Source organism: Amaranthus tricolor, chromosome 6 (genome assembly GCF_026212465.1).
Source record: "Amaranthus tricolor cultivar Red isolate AtriRed21 chromosome 6, ASM2621246v1, whole genome shotgun sequence".
Taxonomy (NCBI): domain Eukaryota; kingdom Viridiplantae; phylum Streptophyta; class Magnoliopsida; order Caryophyllales; family Amaranthaceae; genus Amaranthus; species Amaranthus tricolor.
In genome coordinates this window covers 14522840-14546649 of record NC_080052.1, presented here as the reverse complement: position 1 = coordinate 14546649, position 23810 = coordinate 14522840, and the positions used below count along the sequence as shown (strand labels likewise).

At 31.0% G+C, this 23810-nt stretch overlaps 1 protein-coding gene and 2 non-coding genes across 3 annotated transcripts; all 3 read left to right on the top strand.

Annotated features, from left to right (window-relative positions):
- The first annotated feature begins 276 nt into the window (after window positions 1-276).
- Window positions 277-8636, top strand: LOC130814579 (fe-S cluster assembly factor HCF101, chloroplastic). Its single transcript, XM_057680693.1, has 15 exons — window positions 277-561; window positions 717-827; window positions 4708-4850; window positions 4927-4977; window positions 5276-5431; window positions 5563-5706; window positions 5781-5923; window positions 6072-6141; window positions 6225-6320; window positions 6414-6503; window positions 6637-6690; window positions 6945-7068; window positions 7247-7371; window positions 8110-8232; window positions 8321-8636. The coding sequence occupies exons 1-15, from the start codon at window positions 486-488 to the stop codon at window positions 8387-8389; spliced, it is 1575 nt and encodes a 524-aa protein (XP_057536676.1). The 5' UTR covers window positions 277-485; the 3' UTR covers window positions 8390-8636.
- A 7973-nt stretch (window positions 8637-16609) lies between these two features.
- On the top strand, window positions 16610-16680 carry TRNAG-CCC (transfer RNA glycine (anticodon CCC)). Its single transcript has one exon. It is a non-coding gene; the product is annotated as a tRNA-Gly (tRNA).
- A 67-nt stretch (window positions 16681-16747) lies between these two features.
- Window positions 16748-16819, top strand: TRNAK-UUU (transfer RNA lysine (anticodon UUU)). Its single transcript has one exon. It is a non-coding gene; the product is annotated as a tRNA-Lys (tRNA).
- Window positions 16820-23810: the final 6991 nt, after the last annotated feature.

The window sequence follows — 23810 nt, the reverse complement described above, 5'->3', positions numbered from 1 at the left end:
TTTGTGCCTTAATTTGATCCATAGTTGTTGCTTTTCTTATCTTGCTATTTTTCTTGCCCGTGGCGTGTACTGAGTTATTGTATTCATTTATTGGTTAATCTCGAGCAGAGAGTGTCATTGACCGTAACCTATTTATCTTTTTGATAATAACGTTTTATACCGTAATCTAATACAACCATACTCAAATCATAGGTTGTATTAGTATAATATATTAGGTGCGATCATGATGTATTGATGATCAATTGATCAAATAGCAAAAGGTGAGGGAAAGCCAATATTAGCCACAATTCTATCTTAAAAATAAGATGTTAGCCACAAAGAAACGCACCGTGGGGCCAACAACTTAACGGTCGATAATGCAATCCAAAACCAAGCCAAACTCTCCAAACGGTGTCGTATTACAAGCACGTTTAATCTTTCTATTGATGAGTTTCTGACAAAAATTCCACAGTCTCTCAGTTATCTTGCATTTGTATTGCAAGAAAATGAATTTACTTCATGCACCCATTAATCCTCCTAACCTTTGTTTTCAACCCTCAAAAAATCTTCAACATAGAAATGGTAAGACAAACTTTCCTATCAAGTTCCAACCCTTATATTGATTTCTGCTGAAAATTTGCACTTTTTCTCATCAACAACACTAAGGAACAGGCTGTTTCCAATTGATCTTGATAGCTAACATGATGTGCATTTTTCTGATGATTTTATATATGCAGGATTAGCATTCAGTGGATTGATTCAACAGCAAAGACAGTTAAAATGTACATGGGTATCCCATAATCAAGATAATTTATGTTCAATTAAAGCAAAAGCTGCTTCTGTTGAAGGTATTTGAGTTCCTATCCTTTTGCAATCAAAATAGGGTATTGTTTTTTATCCTCCTTAGTTGAAGGAATACCCCTTAATTTATATGAAAATTTTAGTAAAAATTATTCACCTTTTCTAAAGTTGTAAAGATTTTTGATTTCTTGTGTTAGGAGTTTAGCACAGACACTATAATTTCAAGATAGTGGAAGAATAATCGCTCTATGAGGTTATGCGGCTCTCAAAGTCCGTCTTAGATAAGAAACAAGAGTAGGCTAAGCAAACAATTATAAACCCATTTATTAGAGCCCAATACATCTAATACAACAAATTGCAATAATAATCCCAACATCTTTTGAAGTGATAAATTGCAAACTGAGGAAGTAAATATTTCCTGGATAGAATTTTGTTAGGTTGATGAACTGTTGATTGTCTAGCTTATTATCTGATGCTTGATGTTTTAGTGTTAATGAAAATGCCAGTGCATAAGGAAATTGGAGGCGTGGCATTAAACCAAAAAAGAAATTGAAATAAGGTAATGAAGGAGATAGGTTGTAACTTGTAAGTAATAGCTGGCTATCCTATGTTTGTTTACATGTACATATTGAGTCTTGAGAAGTATGGAAGTAAGGGTACCATGCATGAATGATTGCCACGATGTTTTGTTCGTTAATCTACCCTTGTAATAGGTATAGAACAGTGAACCATCAATGCCCGTGATCTTTGTTTAACTTTAGATTATATGATTCTTGTTTACAAATTTGGACGAACATAATCATGTCTACCCATTCATTTAAGATCGCTGGAAGTTGGGGTGTGCAAAAAAAACGATTCGAAGATCCGATCCAGTTTCCAAAACCGGATAATTTACCCGGTTTTCACAAACAGGATAATTTATGTTGTGCGACAGCGGAAGTAAGGTCGATGAACAATAATGAAACAATAAGAAAATGACACAAGAGATTTAACGTGGTTCACTATCAATGTGATAGCTACGTCCACCGGCATCGAGAATAAAGTTTCACTATAAACAGGGAGATTGCAAGATGAATATGAGACACCACAACAATGGCTCTCCAAACTTTTCTCTCTTAGTTTCTCACTTTGTGTTTTGCATCACACACCCTAATTCTAATAACAAAAGGGCTTTTTATAGTATACCACTTACTAAAAGAAATTAGGTTAAGAATTACAAAGATTACCGGCCAAAATAAAGAGTAACTGCCAACAAATGACCCACGAAAAACGTGCAGCAACTGCCGCCGAGTCGGCTTCTGGCCTTGACCCCCAGACCGCTGACTCGGCTGTACCCTCTGGAAAATGTGTCATATGGGCAGCTTCTACCGGCGAGTCGGCTGTGCTCCAAGTCCCCCAGCCGCCGAGTCGGCTCTATCTTCTGGAAAACTCATTTAAAACAGCAATGAACAGCCGGCTCGTCTCTCATCTTGGCCCACCAAAAGCCGACTAGGCTTCTAGCGACTAAGACACCCATTCATCTTCAACCGGTCTTAGACTCGATTTGAGTCAAAAAACCCAACAATCTGGATTGAGTACTAGATTTTGAACTGGGTACCGGATCCGGATCCGGGTCACATATTTTTGAAAACCGGATGCCCACTATCCGGTTTTATTTATTTATTTTTTAAACTTTTTTACTTTTTTTCGTAAATAAAATAATGATGGTATGTATTAAGCTAGCCTTGGGTTGAATCTTAATATAATTTTTCTCCTGTAGATATTTTTTTTTATGATTGTTCTTACTTAAGCCAATGTCTAATAATATTATTCTTTAATTTTATTAATTTGTCTTTTATGATTAATTAAGCTAAATATTTTTAAAAACTTAGTATTTGAATTTTATATAAAAAAATACTACAAATAAAAATAGAAATAAAAAATGTATGGTTAAACGGAAAAAAGACAAAAAAAAAACAGTATTCTAATAAAACCAGGTTTCTGGATCCGACCAGTTTAAACTGGGTATATTTCGGATACCCGGTTTAATCCGGGACGGAACCAGATCGCATTTTTAGATATCCGAAAAACCGGATTTCCGGATTTCCGGATCCGGGTTACCCGGCATCCGGTTTTGAATACCACTAGCTGGAAGAATCCATATATAAGATTTTAAACACTTCATGGGTGCACAATCTTTGCTAAGTTTGGTGTGGAGGTCAGAATTTCATCTAGCACATTGAGGGTTATGAGTTCAAGTCATATCAAAGGGCTTCCCCTGGTCCAAGGGCATATCGCAATTCCTTTTATATTGCATTACGTGTTATTGAAGCAATCTACGAAATTGAGAGGAAACTGAATAATAAATGTATAATATTTAAGTACAGGTGTGATTATAGTGCAAAAATGCGACTACGGTTGCAATATTCCTTGAAATAGCCTAAATCGATGGTTTTTTACTTCATAAAGCGGGAAACATAGGTTAGTTGAAAACCTTTACTACGTGATGCGACCTTGTTTTTGCACCGCTGTCTGATGGACAAGATTCTTGTTGTTGCTGGCTAGTGATTTCACACTCAGGCTGTTCTTATAGTATGGTGTAAGGGTGGGGGATTAGTTTATAGGCAATGCCGTAGGGGTTTATGCTTGATAATATTTTTTGAAAAGGAATTATCCCTTAATATTTTAGGGAGTCTCCCTATAACAATCGCATAGCTGGATTTTGCGGTATCATAATTATCTGCAAAGGACTGTTTATAGAGTTGAAAAAATGATATTGTGAAGGTAGCTTTAGCATGGTGTTCTTGATTTTGGACGGCATAAGGTGTGTCATATTAAGTGATACTGTTATATTGAGCGGATGTGTTAGTTTGTTGAATTAAGTAATCTCAAGGTGTTAGTTCTTTGTACTTTCGTAGGTGCTATAAAGGTATCAAAATTCAATGTTTTGCAGTTAAGCCCTTTAAGGTTAGTATTTGAGCTTAGTTTTGTATGGGGATTTAAGGCTTGTTTCAATCTGCATGTTTGAAGGTTTTGAAGCCTCTTCTGCTACGGGGTTTTTCAGTTTGTTTTGGGTTTTTGGCATCTTGAGTTATAGTTTTCTTATAGCCAAATTCTAATAATTTATGTAGCTTACTTTTATAAGTTTCTCGGAGATTTGATCCCAATAGATGTGAAGTATGAGGCTTGTCTTCAAAGTAACTTTAAGTTTTGGCTTGTATGAGTGCATGAGGCTATGTCATCTAACATGTCTTGTGTTTGAGGCTTTGAGCTTTGTTTTGCATTCCCATTTCTCATAAGTTGGATTCTAAAACTAATTAGGTCTTGTTTCAGTTGGAGCCATAGTTACCAAAAACCCAAAACCTCCTACCAAATCCCGTGTGGGAATCTTTGTTTTTGTAATTGTAGATTAACATTTCTTAAACTACATTCCCCGAATGTCTTTATTCATGCCCAAAACCATCTATAATAACATAAGCCCCTTTTTTCTTTTCAGTCATTTTCCTTTTTACCTTTTTTATTCATTTTTTATGTAAAATAAAATTGTACGTATGTTTCCCACGTTTCCGAAACTCTTAAAGTTAACATTTCTGGTTTCCGTTTCTGGTTCTCGTACCGAGTCAAATTTCGTTTCACTTAAAATTGGTTGGATCAAGTACCACTTTCCCAGGTAAGGCCTTAAGTTTGATTCTCACCTAACCTTTTCTTTCTCTGAGCCTACCCTATAATCATTAAAAAAAAAAAAAAAAGAAAAAAAAAAAGAAAACAAGTCAAGTCAACTAGTAATATACATTCTTTTGTGTACTTTATATTTTCAAAGCCCTGAGTACAATAACATCTGTACTTGAGATAAAATATCTGTATCATCTGAAGTTTGAACAACTTCTACTTTAGTAATTAATTATCTCTCATATGTTAATTCTGTGTATCCCTTTCTTTTTTATTCAGCCGGGGCTCCAACTACTTCCACAACAACAGCAGAGCGTGATGTCCTCAAAGCATTGTCTCAAATTATAGATCCCGACTTTGGGACCGACATTGTTTCTTGTGGCTTTGTGAAAGATCTACAAATTGATGAAGCTGTGGGAGAGGTCGTTTAGATGACAGTGTTTCTATTTTCTGATGACTTATGACTATTACCCTCTAACTATAGTTATTCCAATTCAGGTGTCATTTCGGTTGGAGCTCACCACCCCAGCCTGTCCAGTAAAGGATATGGTAATGAAATTAGAACTATATCTTGATTTTTATTTATGTATGTTCTGTTCCCCTTGGAAAAATAGATGCAGAAATTTTAATGTTTCAGTAGATAATGTCATTTTTATTGCAACATCCTTCATTTTGGTCGACAGTGAAGATTTTTTCTCTTCATTTTAATTTTTTTTCAATTTTAGTTGTCTTAATTATATGCTATTTTCTTTTCTGCTAGTTTGTCATTAAATCTTACCTGGATCACTAACCTCATACCGACTATGTATTGATTTGGGGTGTATGAATCGGTTTTGTTCTTTTGCAGTTTGAGCAGGAAGCAAATGAGGTGGTGTTAGCACTGCCTTGGGTGAGGAAAGTGAATGTAACAATGTCGGCCCAACCAGCCAAACCAATTTTTGCCGGAGATCTTCCAAAGGGCTTGCAGACAATTTCAAACATTGTTGCTGTTTCTAGTTGTAAAGTAAGCTTGCTCTTCTTCTGTTAGCTTCATGTCTTAAGTGCAAATCTATTCATTCGAAAGATTCTGATGGCTACTGCTGAATCAAACTGCTTACGCGATTCATCATCTTTCTCATTGCTTGAAATTTGCAGGGAGGTGTCGGTAAATCGACTGTTGCAGTAAATCTTGCTTACACTCTTGCCGGCATGGGTGCTAGGGTTGGAATTTTTGATGCGGATGTCTATGGTCCAAGTTTGCCAACTATGGTTTCACCAGAAAATCGGCTGCTCGAAATGGTAATAACAATGCCTTTCAACTTATCTTTCACTATTATTATCGGAAATGCTTGATGATGTTATATGATTACCAGAATCCCGAGACAAAAAGCATAATCCCTACCGAATACTTGGGTGTCAAACTAATATCATTTGGATTTGCTGGGCAAGGACGTGCAATTATGCGGGGTCCAATGGTTTCTGGGGTTATTAACCAGCTACTTACTACTACTGAATGGTATTTTTCTGTACTAAATCCAATGACTAATGCATATGTCTATACTATTGTTGCAGCCTTCGTACGTTGAGTTTTCCATTAGAAATTACAACAACTATATGAAAAAATTAAGATTATGTTTCTTGATTTTTCAATCATAAAAATGCAGGGGAGAACTTGACTATCTTATTATTGACATGCCACCAGGGACTGGAGACATTCAGCTAACTTTATGCCAGGTTCTAGTTGCATGTGTTTATTCTAGACCCGAAAGAATTATATTCCCTTGCATTTTCTGAGTTTTCTAGAACTTTCTTGTCAGGTTGTGCCATTGACAGCAGCAGTTATTGTTACAACTCCGCAAAAGCTAGCATTCATCGATGTTGCTAAAGGCGTTCGCATGTTTTCTAAGCTCAAGGTTTGACTCTTTGGTGCTAAGTCCTACGACATGGTTATTCATCTTCTACTTTCTGTTGACATTGTTTGACGTGAGTTGACAAAATCTTTTCAGGTACCATGCGTTGCTGTTGTAGAGAATATGTGTCATTTCGACGCAGATGGAAAGCGCTATTATCCTTTTGGTAGAGGCTCAGGCTCTCAGGCATGCAGCTGATCTCCAGACTTTCTTGATTTTTCATCAATGGTTGATTATTGAGCTCCCTCTAATGCTCCCTTGATCCTTCAGCATGTTCGGGGAGAAGCTAACTTTGTCATTGTGACCCTTGTTTTTGCAGGTCGTTAGTCAGTTTGGGATTCCTCATCTGTTTGAGCTTCCAATCAAGCCAGTTGTATGTTACTGAAATGTTTTACAGCATGAAACATGCCCATTATATTCATTTTAAAAAATCACAATCCCAATTCGCTATGCCTTTTGAGCCAATTCTTTCGATTCAAGACTTCGATCATGAATCATGCTAGCAAAATTTAGTCTTGATTTTGCGTAGGAGAATCATTTTGGGTTTGCTTCCCCCAACTGTTACTAGCAGAGGCAAGTGTTTAAACTTTAAAACGACCTATGTTAATTAATATTTTACTTCTCTAGTTATCTGCTTCGGGAGATAGTGGACAACCGGAAGTGGTAGCTGATCCACTGGGAGAGGTTGCCAATACATTTCAAGAGCTTGGAGTTTGTGTTGTGCAGCAGTGTGCCAAGATTCGCCAACAAGGTCTGCACGGCATACTCTATTTGGTTTCTAACATTAGATTAGATTGTTGATATTGAGTTTAATTTGGTGTGACAAACATTTTTGTCAACTTTTTGGGAAGAAAAGCTTTCGGTTATGCATTAGTTGAAGTTTGATGTTCTGATTTAGTTTAAGGAGAATTTCTTATGTTTGTTGCCAGTATCAACTGCTGTCAGCTATGATAAATCAATAAAGGCAATACGAGTGAAGGTACCTGATTCAGACGAGGAGTTTCTTCTTCACCCTGCGACTGTAAGACGGAATGATCGATCTGCTCAGAGTGTGGTAAGATACTTAATAACATTTTTTTTCGGATTATATAAGATAGACTGCTGAGGGAAAGGGAGCGCTTGGTGAGAATCGAACCCAAAAGCCTTACCTGAAAAAAGTTGTACTTGCTCAAACTGAGACAAGAAACGGTTCTCAGTTATACTTTATATATGTTTTCCCTTCCCAAGTAGAAAAAAAAGTTAAAGCAATTATTTAAGTTGAGGTGAAAGTTTCTCGGTTCTTTATCCTTGAATAAAGTTGAAGTTGTTAAAACTCCCAAAAATTACAGCAAAGTCAATTTAATTTCCTACCATATTGTCCATGTAGGATTGGGTTTGCTTCGGTTTTAAATGTAAAACTGCGGCTGTGATTAGCATTTTTCCAATATAGAACTTATTGTTTCTTCCTAAAAAAGTCGATATCGGAAGGTTTTACATACTGCAAAAATGTGACAACAGTTGTGATTGCGATAATGGATACGGTGATATGGTAACGGGTGTGATGCAGTTTACACCTTTTTACACCCGGGAATAATCGGTACAGGTTTTTGAACCCTTGCAACCGGCTGATGCTTATTTTTGCACTATAATGTCCTAAAGTGTGATCATACAAGTTTCTGAAAGTAACCTTAAGACCATAAGAGCCAAGGTTGAGATAAATACAAGTTTCTGAAATTAACCTTATGCTCATATGTTAGCTTTGATCAAGGGATAATATGCACCTCAAGCCTATTTGTTGCATTTGTTTTCGCAGGATGAATGGACTGGGGAGCAAAAGTTGCAATACACTGATATCCCAGAAGACATCGAACCAGAAGATATCCGGCCTATGGGTAATTATGCTGTTGAAATAACATGGCCGGATGGGTTTAACCAGGTATTTTCAATTTACTTTTGGGTTCTTAATTGAGAAATAGCATGTTAATTTCAGTTTCTTGATTGTTTGTTATAATGTAATGGTACAGATTGCTCCATATGATCAACTTCAGACCATTGAACGATTGATCGATATGCCTCAGCCTGTACATGCTTAAGGTTCTGAATTATACGAATTATCTCATTTAAACGATAGCTTTCAACAGAATTAGAATTGTTTTGAAGTTTTCATATCAAATTGGAGTCCACAGATGATTAGGGAGGGTTCATATCCTTCACTGTGGGACACTTTTGTGGATGTTGAGGTTCTCTTTAATGGAGAATTTACAGAATAGCAAAACACCAGATACTTGAGTGAGTACAATACAGTGTAGAGCTACATGTGTATTTACAATTCAGTTTATACTTCTACAGCGCAGATTTAAAGTTTTTATTCCAAAACCAGTTAAAGAAAAGGATTAGTCTAGTAAAGACTGTATGATTAAATTAGGTGCGATTAGCGGTATTTTAGATAATAAATTAGCTTATATGAGTAATTAATAATAATAATAATAATAATAATAATAATAATAATAATAATAATAATAATAATAATAATAATAATAATAATAATAATAAATTAGGACCTAGATAAGTATAAAACTAAATTACCCCAAGAGATTGCTTTTATAACTATGGAAGAGATAACCACTTCTCAATCCTCATTTATTAATGTGGGACAAAATTATCAAATTATAAAAAAGAGTAGTAATTCTTAATTTATTCTCACATTGAAAAAGAGTAGTAATTTTTAATTTATTATAATTTTTTAATAATAAAATAATTAGCTCAAGTATGAGTATGCTTTTATAATTCTCGTTGACTTATAAACATGATTGACAAAATAGGTAAATTATGAATATGCTTTTATAACTCTACAAATGAGGTTATCACTAATCATTTATTAATTGGAACAAAGTTATTACACCATAAAAGAAAAATTGTAGATCTTGATTTCTTGTAAAGTCCCACATTGAATTTTTTTATTAAATTTATTAATTATAAAAACATACTTTAAATATCGATTTTATGGCCTAGCATTGATTTATATTCGATTATATTATCTTATAGTTAATCTAATGGAGTAAAGTATATTTTTATAATAATCTTTATCATTGATCATTACTGTTTATTAAACTATTTTTCATCAAACTTGATGAACATGATAAAACTTATTTATAATCAAACAAGTTTAAGAAATAAAGTAATAATTAAATAAATGACATAAATATTGTTATAAAACTACTAAAGATAAACAATATGAAAGCCCAATATTGTTATAAAATTGATTTGAAAAGTGTTAACAAATAACAATTTTTTCCTCAATTGAAACAATTAAACAAATTGATTTGACGATACCCGATAAAACACAGGTTATTATTTTTAAGTGAATAAGCATAGATCAACAAAATTGACTATCAACTAAATCCGATATTGACCAGATCAATAAAATTTCGTAATTGACTCGTATTTGAAAAATAAAGCCCAAATCCGAATTGTGCCAGAAAATTCAAATTAATTATAAATCGATGACAATTTGAGTCCAATTGACACTCGATTCGAATTTCAATTCGTAACGAAATGATATCTATTGTTGTTAATCAACTCGTAACTAATCAATTGGATTTGAGTATAATCCATTGCTGCATGCAACTGAAAACTAACCGACCCGTGACAAAACACCTTCTACTTTTGATAATAACAAAATATTGTTAATGTACGCTTTTCAAAACATGGTCTCTTGATTTATGGTAAAATATTTTCGAGTATTGTTATTTTATTAATGTTTATTGATGGTTAATATATTTACAAATTATTATGATAAATATTTTGTTTAATTTAACCAGTTTCAATCAAAGAGATTGTCTCTTTGCAATATGTGATACTTTTCATGCGCTAATATCGTTTCAATTGTAAATAATTTAAATTGTGATTCATTTAAAATTATAAAATGTTGATTTTAATAAAATTTGTATGAACGAATTAAATGAGGTTCTACTTGACTAGGTTTTAACTTATAAATTAAGAATAAAATACAAATTAAAAGTGATATATAAGTAATATCAACAAATCAAATGGTAAAAAAACTGAATAGGGGTGAGTATATAATATCAATAAGAATTAGAAAACCATAATTATATCCATAGCCCATAGGTAGTCTTATTTATTAGGACTATCAGTTTTCAGCTGACTTTCTAAGAAGCCGTTTTTTTAATAGATGTCTCTCAAGAGACTAGCCCATTAAAACTTAATTAAAAAAATATGATAATTAATTTGCGCAACTACACACTTACTCAAGAAGGATTTTAGAATATCTCAAGTAGACATTTAGTATACGTCAAGAAGGGGTTCACAATATGTCAAGTAGGCTTTATAAATATTTGTTTGTCTGGTGTTTGTGAAAGGGATGACATGGTAATATTATATTGAATTGTTGCTTAGAGTTTGTGCAACTTTTTCAATGTGAGATATTTGTTTGTCTAGTATAGTAGTACTTTTTAAAATTCATTCTCACAATCCCTCTTCTTCTTTTCATATATTTTTTATTCTTAACCCCAATTCAACCAAATCATTACCATATCAATCTTGGCACTATAAGGAACATATTTTGGATCTAAGGAGTTTTCATGTAAGCTGTAATAACTTGAGATATCTGCCTATTTGAGCACGTTTTGACCTTAAAACTTATGAATAAACCCACTTTAATTATGCAATTTTTTCGTGCACTATAAGGAAAATTATTTTGGCCATATTGCTCTAAATGAGGTGATGTAAAATCGTAACAACATTTCTTTATCATTTTTTAGCTTTTATATATTTCTAGATTTGTTCCTTTAAACATAGGTAAGCGATCAATAAAACAACGTTGCACTATTTTACATATTATATATATTAATTATTCTAACCAGCGCAAACTTTTGATCAATATCATTCTTGTACTTTGAGACATTTTAAAATGAAACCATTTGATTATCTGTTGAAATAAATATTTTTTTCTTATTTTTTTACCGCTCAAATTTTAAAGATATTTAATGTTATTTTAATAATCATAATGGTTATTGTTCGAAATATGTATTTAATAATTTTCTTATTCGAAATATGTATTTAATAAGTGCCAAAATTATTATTTATAATTTATAACTAAATAAGCTGCAAGAAACTGTTGAGATGAAAGGGTAGGAAAATAGGGATGAATCTCTCATTTCTAAAGGGATATAAGGGCGTGTGAGGTATCCCTAGAAAACTTAGAGTGTCAAGCAAAGTTTTCAAGTTGTAGCACTCAATTATATAGGGTATAGCTTAGGTAACTTAGAGTATTTTTCAAACCATGCAAAACTGACATTCAATCTGACCTTTGTACAAATCTACACTCTTATCCTTTATTATACCACAAGCTACCTCAATCTAATGGTTGGGTATCTTCAATAACATGCATGTGGATGATATGGTAAAAGATGGGGTCAAAACATACTGATTTACTATTTTAAAATGATTTTAGAAATAACCTAATAATTTCAAGCAAAATCTAAAATCTTTTTTTTAGGAAATGGTATATTTTCTTTAAAAATACTATACAACCATAACTAATAATTATTTTTATATACCACAAAGACTATTATATTATTATAAAAGCTTTTTTCATAATCTTCTATATTTGGATAAATATATTTTCTTTAGATTTAAAAATAAGTACTTTTATTAAAAAACTTAAAATAAGCTTTTGTCAACATAGTTTGTGAAGTCATTTGAAAATAATATAGAGTTTTCTAATAATAAAGCAAATCAATATATTTATCAAATCAACAAAATTTAGAAGGAAATTTATGTTATTATACTAAATCAACTTAACTTTGATAAAACTAAGTACATTGGAATCTTTACTTTGAATATAATAATAACATTTGACAAAACAAGACGTGGTTTATTCAAATTTAAAAGTTTTAAAAAATTAATCTCTCTCATTATGTTTGGCACTTAAGGATAAATAACTAGATAAGTTACTAGCACTAATCCATACTCAAAGATATTTAAGCTAAGATTAAAAGAGGTTTAAAAATAGGGGTTATTACATATGTAGCATGTACAATCCCCTAATGGGGCACATTACGCGTATATCACATAATCATCAAAATACGTATATGACTATTGATGGCATGAAAATCGAGAAGATGATTTAACGTTATTTTTACACAGTGCAACGTCTTTTTTTTCTAAAAATGAGCATCAGATTAATCTTAGTAAGGCACATATTTCCTAAACTCAGTTACAATGAGTATGTATCATCTTTTGTAGCGCATAATTAAAAAATTGATTAATGAAGTTTTCACCTATCTTAACTATTTTTAAGAGACACACAACACGAACCCTTAATCTCACATATTTGGTCGAAGTAATCAATGCTCAAATTTTCAAAGAAATAAAATTATGAGAGATATATTTTTAAATTTTGAAGTATAATCTATTGGTTCAATCCAAACTGACCTAGGACCTAGAATAATCTTACCAAAAACAACCCGGCCCGTGAATAAGTAGAGACAAAGTTGGTTGTAGAAGTCTTAAAGTTTAAGCACTAAAAAAATGTAGGAAGGTGTTCAAGTACATCTAGTCATCTATTTATTAGTTAAAATGGGCATATCAAACATTAACTCAAGGAGTTTATAAGCAACCGCCCTTTAAATGAACCCACCTAAATAACTGTGAAACATCAATTGCGGCAGCTAGTCCTGAAAAGGATAAATTACCTATGTATAACATGGATGGATAAAGCATTGATTACATCTTTAGTTCTATTAGCTTTTCTATAAATTTTCTCCGAATGACTTCTTTTATTTGTACATAAACTTTTCTCCAGCTTTTGGTCCTTGAAATCTAAGAGGATAATATTCTATGATATATGTATGTTGTTTTACAACTTTAATTTCTCTTTGATAAAAAACTTACTCTTTAGAGGCAAATTTTTGGGAGAAATAATAGTTTAATGTATATTTTGAGTATGAATAATAATAACATGATGAGTTACATCTTACATGATTATTTAAATATCTTTCAACAATTATATGATGCTTTTATATCGATGGTAAAAAAACAAGACAAAAAGATATCATACAAAATGATATGTAGATAGGAACATCCTATTTGTTTTTGTTCACCATAGTGAAATACTTTCTCCGTTTTCTTGGTTCTAAATTACTTGTAACATTATAAGACAATGCACTATTCTTTCATGATTATTAATTAGTTATTTGTTTTTAATTTATAAGTTAAAATATACTCAAGTAAGATTTTTTTTATTCGCTTCATTTCAAAGATTATTAATATCAATTTTCATAATTTTTAATTATATATAGTTAGAGTCATTAAGGATTGAATTAGTGCATTGAACTTTAGGCGTAATGAATAATAGATCTACTTTTGTAAGAGACCATTTCTAGTATAACGATTACAAAAAAATTTTATTTTCTAATAATAATTTATAATTTGTGCTATTTGACTTATGTATGAGGTGCGTCTCGCGGTGAAACCGGTGCGTCTAACAGTGAAACCAGTGCGTCTCACGGTGAAACTGTTTCATACAAGAATTTGTGATGATATAATGCTCCTTTTATTTTTTATTGTTGATATTTGAACAACTTTATAAAAAAAACACTAATAAATTATATTACTTAGCAAAACTTATAAATTATATCTAAATTTAAATCAAATTAATATCAACATTTTACATGAATATGTATTTGTTGGACCCTAAAAATTGTAGGGCCCTAGGCGATAGCCCACTTTGCCTTGCTAAGGCCATGTATATAGATTTAATACAAAATATTGTGAGATAATATTCACAACTAGTGATTTTTTTTAGCATCAACTTATATAAATATATGATACTAAAAAAATAAAAATCATATATACTATGTAGTAGAAACACTCAATTTTGACAGTTATATGTTTAAATTAACTCTGTAATTTTGGAAATTGTCAACAATATATTATGCAATATATAATATTCCATAATTTATTGAATTTAACTATAAATAAATGCTACTCAAAGATACTTTGATGGTAGATATATTGGTCAAGATTAACTTTCATGTCATTTTTCTTTAGCCAATAAATGAGTTTCATTTGACAAACTCCTTTTAGTTGTGGCACTTGAAAATTTTCAAGCTTTTTAGTACAATGTATGATGTATGATGTATGATTAGTTTCACGAATACTAATCTATGTATCTATACAATATACTAATGAAGAAATAATTTAGACACATGTCGACTTTATGATAAAAAATTTTCTACTTTTTTCATGTTCTAATTAGACAAGTATTTTTTAGCATATCGTGCATTATCTTTATGATTAGATTCATTTGATTGATTAGTTACAAAAAATTTTAGAATCTATACAATTCACAAATGAAAAAACAATTTGGATACATATTGACTTTATGATAAGAAATTTTCCCGTCGTTTCATGTTCTAATAAGGAAAATATTTTTTAGTATATCATGCAATATCTTTATGATTAGACTCGTTAATTGATTAGTTAAAATAGTTTTTAGAACTATACCTTATTTACTAATTTTTTTTATCATATATAATCAATTAAGATATGTACTACTATTTTTTAATTATAATAGATAATTATCAGATAACCTATTATTTATTTATGTAAAAAAAATTATTTTCATTTAAATATTTTTGTAACAAATTAAGAAAACAAAATAATTTTGAAGTACTTTTTCATAGATAATCCTATATATTACTTATATGGATATATTTAAAAACTACACAAATTAAAAAGTTTACACATTAATGATTTAAGTAAATATTTAGGATAAGATATCAATGAAATAAATTTTAAAATGATAATTCTATCACCTATGTTTGACAAGTTTATAATACATAAATAAATAAATTAGTTTATATGTTAGTCATTATAGTAAAAAAAATATGTTCTGTAAGCTAAAAACTTAATTTTAAGATTTTACAAAGACTTTGAACATTTAAATTATTTTTTATGTGTTGAAATTTTTTTATTATTTTATGTAATTATTTAAAATTTATATTGTTCAGTGCATAGTTTTATGATTATGTTTTACAAATATTATTAATATTATATCTCAATCTAATAATAATTTCAACTATTAATGCATTTACGATTCTTAAAACAAATCAATTTATAGTTTCAATATGATTTAGAAGTCATATACTAATTTAATTACATATATATGATTAATATTTTTTTATTTAAATAATTTATAAACCGTAGTTGTAAGTGGAATAACACAAAAACTTCAAACCATCTTAACATTTTTTAAACAAAACTAGTAATAAGTTTTAAATATAAGCAGTGATTGGTCCTAATATTGAGTAATTATAAAAGTACTTTTCCTTGGCAAAGCTAATCTAGAAGTATATGTGAACTTTTTTTTTTTTTGAAAAGAAAGTATATGTGAACTTACTTAACCCATTAACATTGAATTTGATTTATAAATTGATGTGGTAGTCCGCATCCTTATTTTGACTTTTAAATTTGTGTGTTAGTGTATGTTGTGTGTCATCACTTTCATATCCTGATTCATGAAGCATAATTTACTCGAGTCATCAGTATCTCTTGAAGGCCCTGCACTGCTAGTCTGCTAAGTCCTATGCCTTGTACTGTTGTGATGTTTTGGCTTATCTCTTTGTTACTCTTGCTCTAACTAATATGTGCATCATTCAAAATGAATCTCCAAATTATGAAGTCAAAAAACTAATTGAAATTTAGTAATTTCGCGGTCCCTCCTATTCAACCTATTAGTCTCATTTACTTTTTGTTACTATTCAATTATCAATCTTAATTTGCATTATATTCATAATTAATAAGTTTAAACATAACGAGTGCAATCTTATTTGATTCGTCTCAATACAAGGATTATTAATATTACTTTTTTATACTTTTTAATTAAGAACAATTAGAGATATTACGAATTAAAATATTATCTTGGCAAATGTAAAAAACTAAATAAGACTAATAAGCTGAACAGGAGGTATTATAAACCCAATTTTAACGTTTTGCAAATTAGCCTAGTGATAAATTGTACTAATATATAAAGTAATAAATATGAGATACAAAACTTAAAATAAACTAACCCAAAATAACTTTTGCTTGCTTAGATTTTTAGGAGTATATCATCAGGGACTTAGATGATACAAATTAAGATAGATCTTACTAACAACAAAGAAAATATTCCTGTTCTCAATTCTACACATATTGATTATTGAATTGAATAATTAAAAATAGCCTTATTCCAGAGCCCTTTGAAATATCCTGCTTATATTTTCACTGATTACTTAGAAGAGAACATTGAAGCGCATCTAGTGTAGTGGTATCATAGTACCCACCCACGGTACTGACCGGGGTTCGATTCCCCGGATGCGCATTTATTTTTTAATTGGAATTTGTGATTATTATGTTAAAGAAAAATATTAAAGTTTTTAAATATAACTGCCGTCTTAGCTCAGTGGTAGAGCGCGTGGCTTTTAACCACGTGGTCGTGGGTTCGATCCCCACAGACGGCGTAAGTTGTTTTAACTTTTCAAAGATAATTGTTGTTTATTTTTTATTACACTCACTGCTAATGATGGGCATGAGTAGCTAGATCGAGAACTTATTTTATTATTGGACTCAGATTTAGCTTCGAATTCATGGGTTTAGAAAATTTCGATCCAAAATTTAGACCTAGACCCACACTTTCAGGTCTACGGTTTAGAACTCAGTCGAATCAAAAAATTATGTTAATAATTTTTTTTTTAAAAAAATAGAAGAAACTTTTTTTTACATTTTTATTTCATTCGTAGAAAATTAATTATATAATTTTAATTTATTAAAATTTTCTATTATTTTATACTACTTTAATTATTAGATCATTTTACAAAGTTATTCATCATTTAAGTTCTTAAAACGAAATATTCACCAAGTTTTTCAATTTTGAAAGTAAAATATAACAACGATATATCAAATTAGATAAATTGACTAAGTTTCAAATCAAACGTATAAATACACATAATAGTTTTTATAAATTTAAAAAAGGATATTCGACATGGTAGGTACAAACTATTGCAAAAGGCCAGTGGTAAAATTTCTTAAGAAAATTTCCACAAAATAGCACTCCACTTTTGTAATATTATAAAGAAAAAACGTTTGTTTTTCGGTTATGTTGTGAAATTATTATTTTACCCTTCCTCTTCCATTCATCATATTCTTCCTCAACTACTCAAATCAAGATTCATCCATTTGTCATGTCTTCTTCCATTTATTAGGAATTGTAAAAGTAAACATCAACTCTATAAGAACTGCAAATTAACAACATTAAACATATATTTATCTTTTTTTATAGCTTTCAAACACCCAAGAATCCCTCCCTTTTGGAGTTCTTAGCCAATTAACTTTGTCTTTGCAGTAATAAACTAATACCCAAGATTATTTTTTCAAAATAAGATTGATTTACTTGTGAGAGAATTCTTGAATTTGTTTTACCTTTTAAGGTAGGTAAAATGCCCAAAAACTTTTCCACTGTTGTACTCCTCTAGATGTTTCATGTTCTCATTTAAAGGTCCTTTTTAGAAATTTTTTTTGATTTATTTCATTGTTTAGATTTATGGGTTTCGTAATTTTTTAATTCTTAAATTTTATAAGTGTACTTACTATATTATTATTTTTTTGGGTTTTTATTGATAATTTGGGTTTTGACTGTGTTAATCATGTATTTGGATCAATAAAAGAAGACATGACTACTTTTACCATTCCTAATAAATGGAATAAGACATAATAGAAAAACAAACGTTTTTCCTTCATAATGTTACTGTAGCTCAATGTTCAAAAGTAAAGTGCTATTTTGTGGAAGTTTCTTAAGAATTGCTACCACTGGCCTTTTGCAATAGTTAGTGTCTATCATATAGAATATCTCTTAAAAAATGAAAAAAGGACTATAGGTCGAATTTGGCTTGGAGTTGGGTCTCAAAAGTGTGGAAGCAGAACGAACCCGGACCCTTAGGGCTCAAAATAGTTGGATTCAAACCCTTAAGTTAGGGTCGAGTCGAGTTAAGTCAGATCAGGGTAAACGCTTAGGGTCCAAGACCCATGTCCATCCCTTCTCACTACACACATTATCATTCTTACTTACTTTCTCAAACCATTGATCGCTTTATGTAGATACAAATATCAAAATTCTATGTCACCATTAAAGAACTAGTATAGGGCTCTTGTTGAAGAAAGTTTCATTATCGAAGAAAACACCTCATGATATCAATACCGTTAATTTGATAACAACCATTTTGCATATACTCAAGCTTTGTAGATGTGGCCAACATATTTTAATAATCAATCCTTCTACTTGAAGACCCATAAATGTCCAAAAACCCATTTGATTTTCAGCGCATTCACAACAGACCATGTCATGTTCCTATCAAGAGACTCCCACTCTTGCCTTATGGTTCCAAATCCCTTTGTGAGTATTCGAATTCGAATTTTACCACATCATTTTTTTGAGCGTCCTTTTTCATGGATAACTTAGGTCCTTTAGTTATGATGTCCCAAAGTTCCATATCTTGATCAATCACAAACATCTTCATCAAGGTTTTCCAATGAGAGAAATTTGTTCAACAAAACAAAGGAGGCCTAGAGCACGAACGACCTTGAGCAAACAACCCTTCTCCTATCGGATCCATCACAAGATGTTAATCTTTATATGTGAAACTCAGCTCTGATACCAATTGAAAGTTGATAGGAGTTCGAATACTCTCTAGAGGGGGGTGAATAGAGAGTATTCCCGTTTAAAATTTTTATCTGGAAGGTTAACTCAAGAGCTTGTGAGACCTTTCAAAACTGTTTTCTAGAACAGTTTTAGTTCGATTGATAAATCTATAACGTAAGTCCGAATATGAACTTAAACAATAACAAACGATATGTTAACGCGGTTCGGTTCTGAACAACCTACTCCCTGCCTATGGGTTCTCTTCAAACCTGTAGGATTCAACGCCTTTTAATAAGGAACTTTAAGACAACCTAAGCTAGAAGATCTCTCTATCTTCTCTCACCACGTTTTTTCCCTTGAAGAACGTCTTACAAGTTTTCTTAATAAAAGCACAAATCCCAATCTCACAATAGAGATTACAAGTTGAACCTTTAAAAAGTATTCCAAGGCTTGGCGTATTAAACAATGAAAATTCTAACTCCTTTTTAACACTAAATCCTATTACAAATGTAAGAGCTAGATGAACTAAGAATTACAACACTTTTTGAATGTTTAGAGAATAATAGATCTTAATTCAAGAGAGAAAATTGTAAGAGAATCACTAGTGGAAAAAAACGTATTTGCTGCTTATCATTTGCTGCGGTTTTTGTTTATTCGCAGCAATAAATAGGAAAAAGATTTGAAAAAAAAAGAACTAATTGCTGCGGTTTTTGTTGGTTGACCGCAGCAAATACGCCATTCTAATATTAATTGCTGCGGTTATTTATGGGCCCGCAGCAAATAATCCAAAATTACCGTTAACACATAGCAAAATTAAAAAAAAAAAAAAGCATTAATTGCTGCGGATGGCTATGGCCCGCAGCAAATAACCGTATTAATTGCATTTATTGCTGCGGTTATCATTGAGCCCGCAGCAAATATCCCAAAATAACCGTTTTAACACAGCAAAATTTTAAAAAAAAAGCTTTTATTGCTGCGGTTGGTTAAGGCCCGCAGCAAATAACCTATCTTATTGTATACAACACGCTTCTTCATCACTTTAATTACACAGCCCGCCATTTTTTTTCACAAAACTCGACTACACAACGTTTCCTCTTCTCAAACCCATTGAAAAAACTCGAATACAACGTATCGTTCTTCATCTTCACCAACGTAAGATTAAGCATAATCAAGATTTGTGTTCGTTTCTTGTGTTCATCTTCATCCTTCTCTCAAACCATTATCACGCCATTTTCTTCTTCTTGTTCTACATTTTCTCTCAAACCCACGAAATTCAAGGTATCTTTTTCATTTTGATTTTGTAAATTAGGTTTAAATTTTTCATACTTTATGAATGTGTATGTTGTTGTTTTTAAATTTTAATTTTGATTTGTCATACATGTTCGTTTATGCACTAGAAATTATACAAATTCAAGGTTAGCTTGCTACTCTGATCTCCTTTCTACTTAAATTTGTTTCATCTCTTTCGATTCAGAGATGAAAATTTTAATATGAAAATATTAATATTGCATTCTTATTTTTCATGTTATTTCTATTATAGTTAATACAAAATAATAATACTCCTAGTTGATAAATAATACTAGTATATTATTATATGTGGAGTAAATAATTTTTTGTTCAGAAAGTATTTTTAATTTTTAAGTTTCTTGTTCGTTTAAGTTTTAAATGTGTATGATTCGTTTATGTTGTTGTTAGAGTTTATTGATGTATGAGTTGTTTGTAGTTTGTGATTAGAATTATAGAATTATATAATTCACTAGAAATAATATGCAAATGATCTAATCACATTCTATAATTCACATTCATATAAATCAATTTTATTTGTAAAATTCTTTCAACAACGCTTTTTTTTTAAATCATTCCCTTAACTGGAAAGATAATGCATGATACATAATCTATAAATCAGTCCTTCTTGGTAAGCCACTAGACCGGATTTTAAGGGTGAATTGGACTTATGCTTGTTTGTACTCTACGTCTAGTTTGTAGTATCATAAATTTTCAAATAAGATCACTATTAGGTTAATTTGATGTATATTAAAGTCAATTATAACTTTAAATTTTATTTTTTTAAAAATTTTTAGAAAGATTATTTATAATCAAAGAGTTTAAGTACCTTCAAATAATAGTCATATGCTAGAAATTAGAAGTTAAGTTGCGATTTTAAGGATTTTTAAGCGTTTTTGTCAATTTCGCGCATAAAGTAGCTCAAACTTTGTTTATTATGCACGAAACTTGGCACACAACACTATTTGGCATATATTATTGTGTTGAAATGGTTAGAATGAAAATAATAGCCATATGCTAGAAATTAGAAGTTAAGTTGCGATTTTATGGGTTTTAAAGCGTTTTTTTCAATTTCGCGCGTAAAGTACTCAAACTTGGTTTTGATGCGAAACAGGGGCTGATTAAGGCCTTGGTTATGCAAGGATTAATGTTATGCGTAAGCTTTGATTAATGACACAGTCAAAAACTACAAATGATCATGAAAAGAACACGAAACAACCACAAACACTTAAACAAAATTCTGATCTAGCAAACTGTCGAGCAGCCCTCCTTCAGCTCAGCTTCTAGGAGTCCATGAGGATTGTTAGAATGGTTTTAGGACCTTGATAGCTAGATCCAAGTACCAAGATTCCATTTCCACTTTAGCCTAGGTCCTGGATGCATAGGTTTGGTCTCCACGTGTCGTGCAAGGTGGTCTGGTCACTAGTTTGCTGCTGTGTCAATTTCGCGTGTAAAGTAGGTCAAACATGGTTTGTTATGCACGAAACTTGGCACACAACACTTTTTGGCATATATTATTGTGTTGAAATGGTTAGAATTGATAATAATATTCATATGCTAGAAATTAGAAGTTAAGTTGCGATTTTAAGGGTTTTTAAGCGTTTTTGTCAATTTCGCGCGTAAAGTAGGTCAAACATGGTTTGTTATGCACGAAACTTGGCACACAACACTATTTGGCATATATTATTGTGTTGAAATGGTTAGAATTGAAAATAATAGTCATATGCTAGAAATTAGATGTTAAGTTGCGATTTTAAGGGTTTTTATAAGCGTTTTTGTCAATTTCGCGCGTAAAGTAGGTCAAACATGGTTTGTTAAGCACGAAACTTGGCACACAACACTATTTGGCATATATTATTGTGTTGAAATGGTTATAATTGAAAATAATAGTCATATGCTAGAAATTAGGTGTTAAGTTGCGATTTTAAGGGTTTTTTAGCGTTTTTGTCAATTTCGCGCGTAAAGTAGCTCAAACTTTTTTTGTTTTGCACGAAACTTGGCACACAACACTATTTGGTATATATTATTGTGTAGAAGTTGTTAGAATTGAAAATCATAGTCATATTCTAGAATTTACGTGTTAAGTTGTGATTTTATGCGTTTTTAACCGTTTTTGACACTAACATCTATTTTCTCTTAGTGCTTTCAACAACCTTCTTCTTCCGTTGACTACGGCTACTACGCGCTGTAGTATATGGACGATATTATAAATTCCGTGAAGGACTTTGGAGTCGAAAATATAGATGCCGTAAGTATTTGTTACGTTCTTAATTAAATATATTATTGGTAAAATCTAATGTTTATTTCTATATTAATCTTTTATTTTAATATTATATATAGGTTTTAAACGACATTCCGAGGAAAACACGCCCTTTGATAAGTGAAGAGATGCGCGAATTAAAAGACAAGATTGCCGCGTATCCTGCTAATATTTGTCCTTGATAAATTGTAATTAGTATAGATTATTTTTTATTCTTTAATGTATATATATATATATATATATATATATATATATATATATATATATATATATATATATATATATATATATGTACGTACATAATATTATATTATATATACAAGCGAGAGTTTATTATTACAAAGAGATTAATGTTGATTATCTGTGATTATCATTGGATTAATCACTGTTATTACATTGTATTATTATTGCATTATTATAAGGATAAAACGGAAAAAGAAAAAAAAATAGAGTTATTTGCTGCGGTTTTCCCCTGACCGCAGCAAATAACCCTCTTATTTGCTGCGGTTTTTGCCCCTGACCGCAGCAAATAACACTCCTTATTTGCTGCGGTTTTTGCCCATGACCGCAGCAAATAATGCCCTTATTTGCTGCGGTTTTGAACCGCAGCATTTAAAGTAGGACATTTGCTGCTATCACTATTGCTGGGGGCCAAAACCGCAGCAAATAATGGCAAAAAAAACCGCAGCAAATGAGGTTTTTTCCACTAGTGAATGCTGCAATCTTAATTCTTGAATGAAGCCTTATATTTATATATGTCACGCCTCAACATATCCTTGTAGAGCAAAAAAACGTCATACGTCAATTTCGTTGATCTGGTTAATCTGTGCCATTTTTCAAGATCTTGAGCTTAATCTCAAACAGACGTTGCACTGACAGCTCATATAATTACGTCATTGTGTGCTATATTTTTTTATTAACAACTATTGCTGTGCTGCCACGTTAGAACTCATACAAGATATTGAAACTTCAGCAAAAGCTAGATAATACAACGTATAAATATTATTCAAATTTAATTCCTATTTTTAGCATCAATTTAAATTGTCTTTTCGTATTTTTAGTATCAATTTAAATTGTCATCTTATTTATATGAAAGCCTGTAATTAGTATAGCTTAACAACTTATTTAACTTCAAATATTCATATATAAACCGTGTAATAAGCTATTCAACGTGTAATGTATTTAAACATTTAAATATCTTAAGCACACGTTTAATTTAAAACTTACATTTAAAATACAAATATAATTCAAGTATTTCAATGTCTTTAACATA

What these genes read in the sequence shown, in the direction of transcription:
- LOC130814579 (XM_057680693.1), top strand. Translation starts at nt 486, where the DNA reads ATGAATTTACTTCATGCACCCATTAATCCTCCTAACCTTTGTTTTCAA. An exon ending in TTCAGCTAACTTTATGCCAG is followed by an intron (nt 6,142 to 6,224) that starts GTTCTAGTTGCA and finishes CTTTCTTGTCAG; the next exon opens with GTTGTGCCATTGACAGCAGC. An exon ending in GCATGTTTTCTAAGCTCAAG is followed by an intron (nt 6,321 to 6,413) that starts GTTTGACTCTTT and finishes AAATCTTTTCAG; the next exon opens with GTACCATGCGTTGCTGTTGT.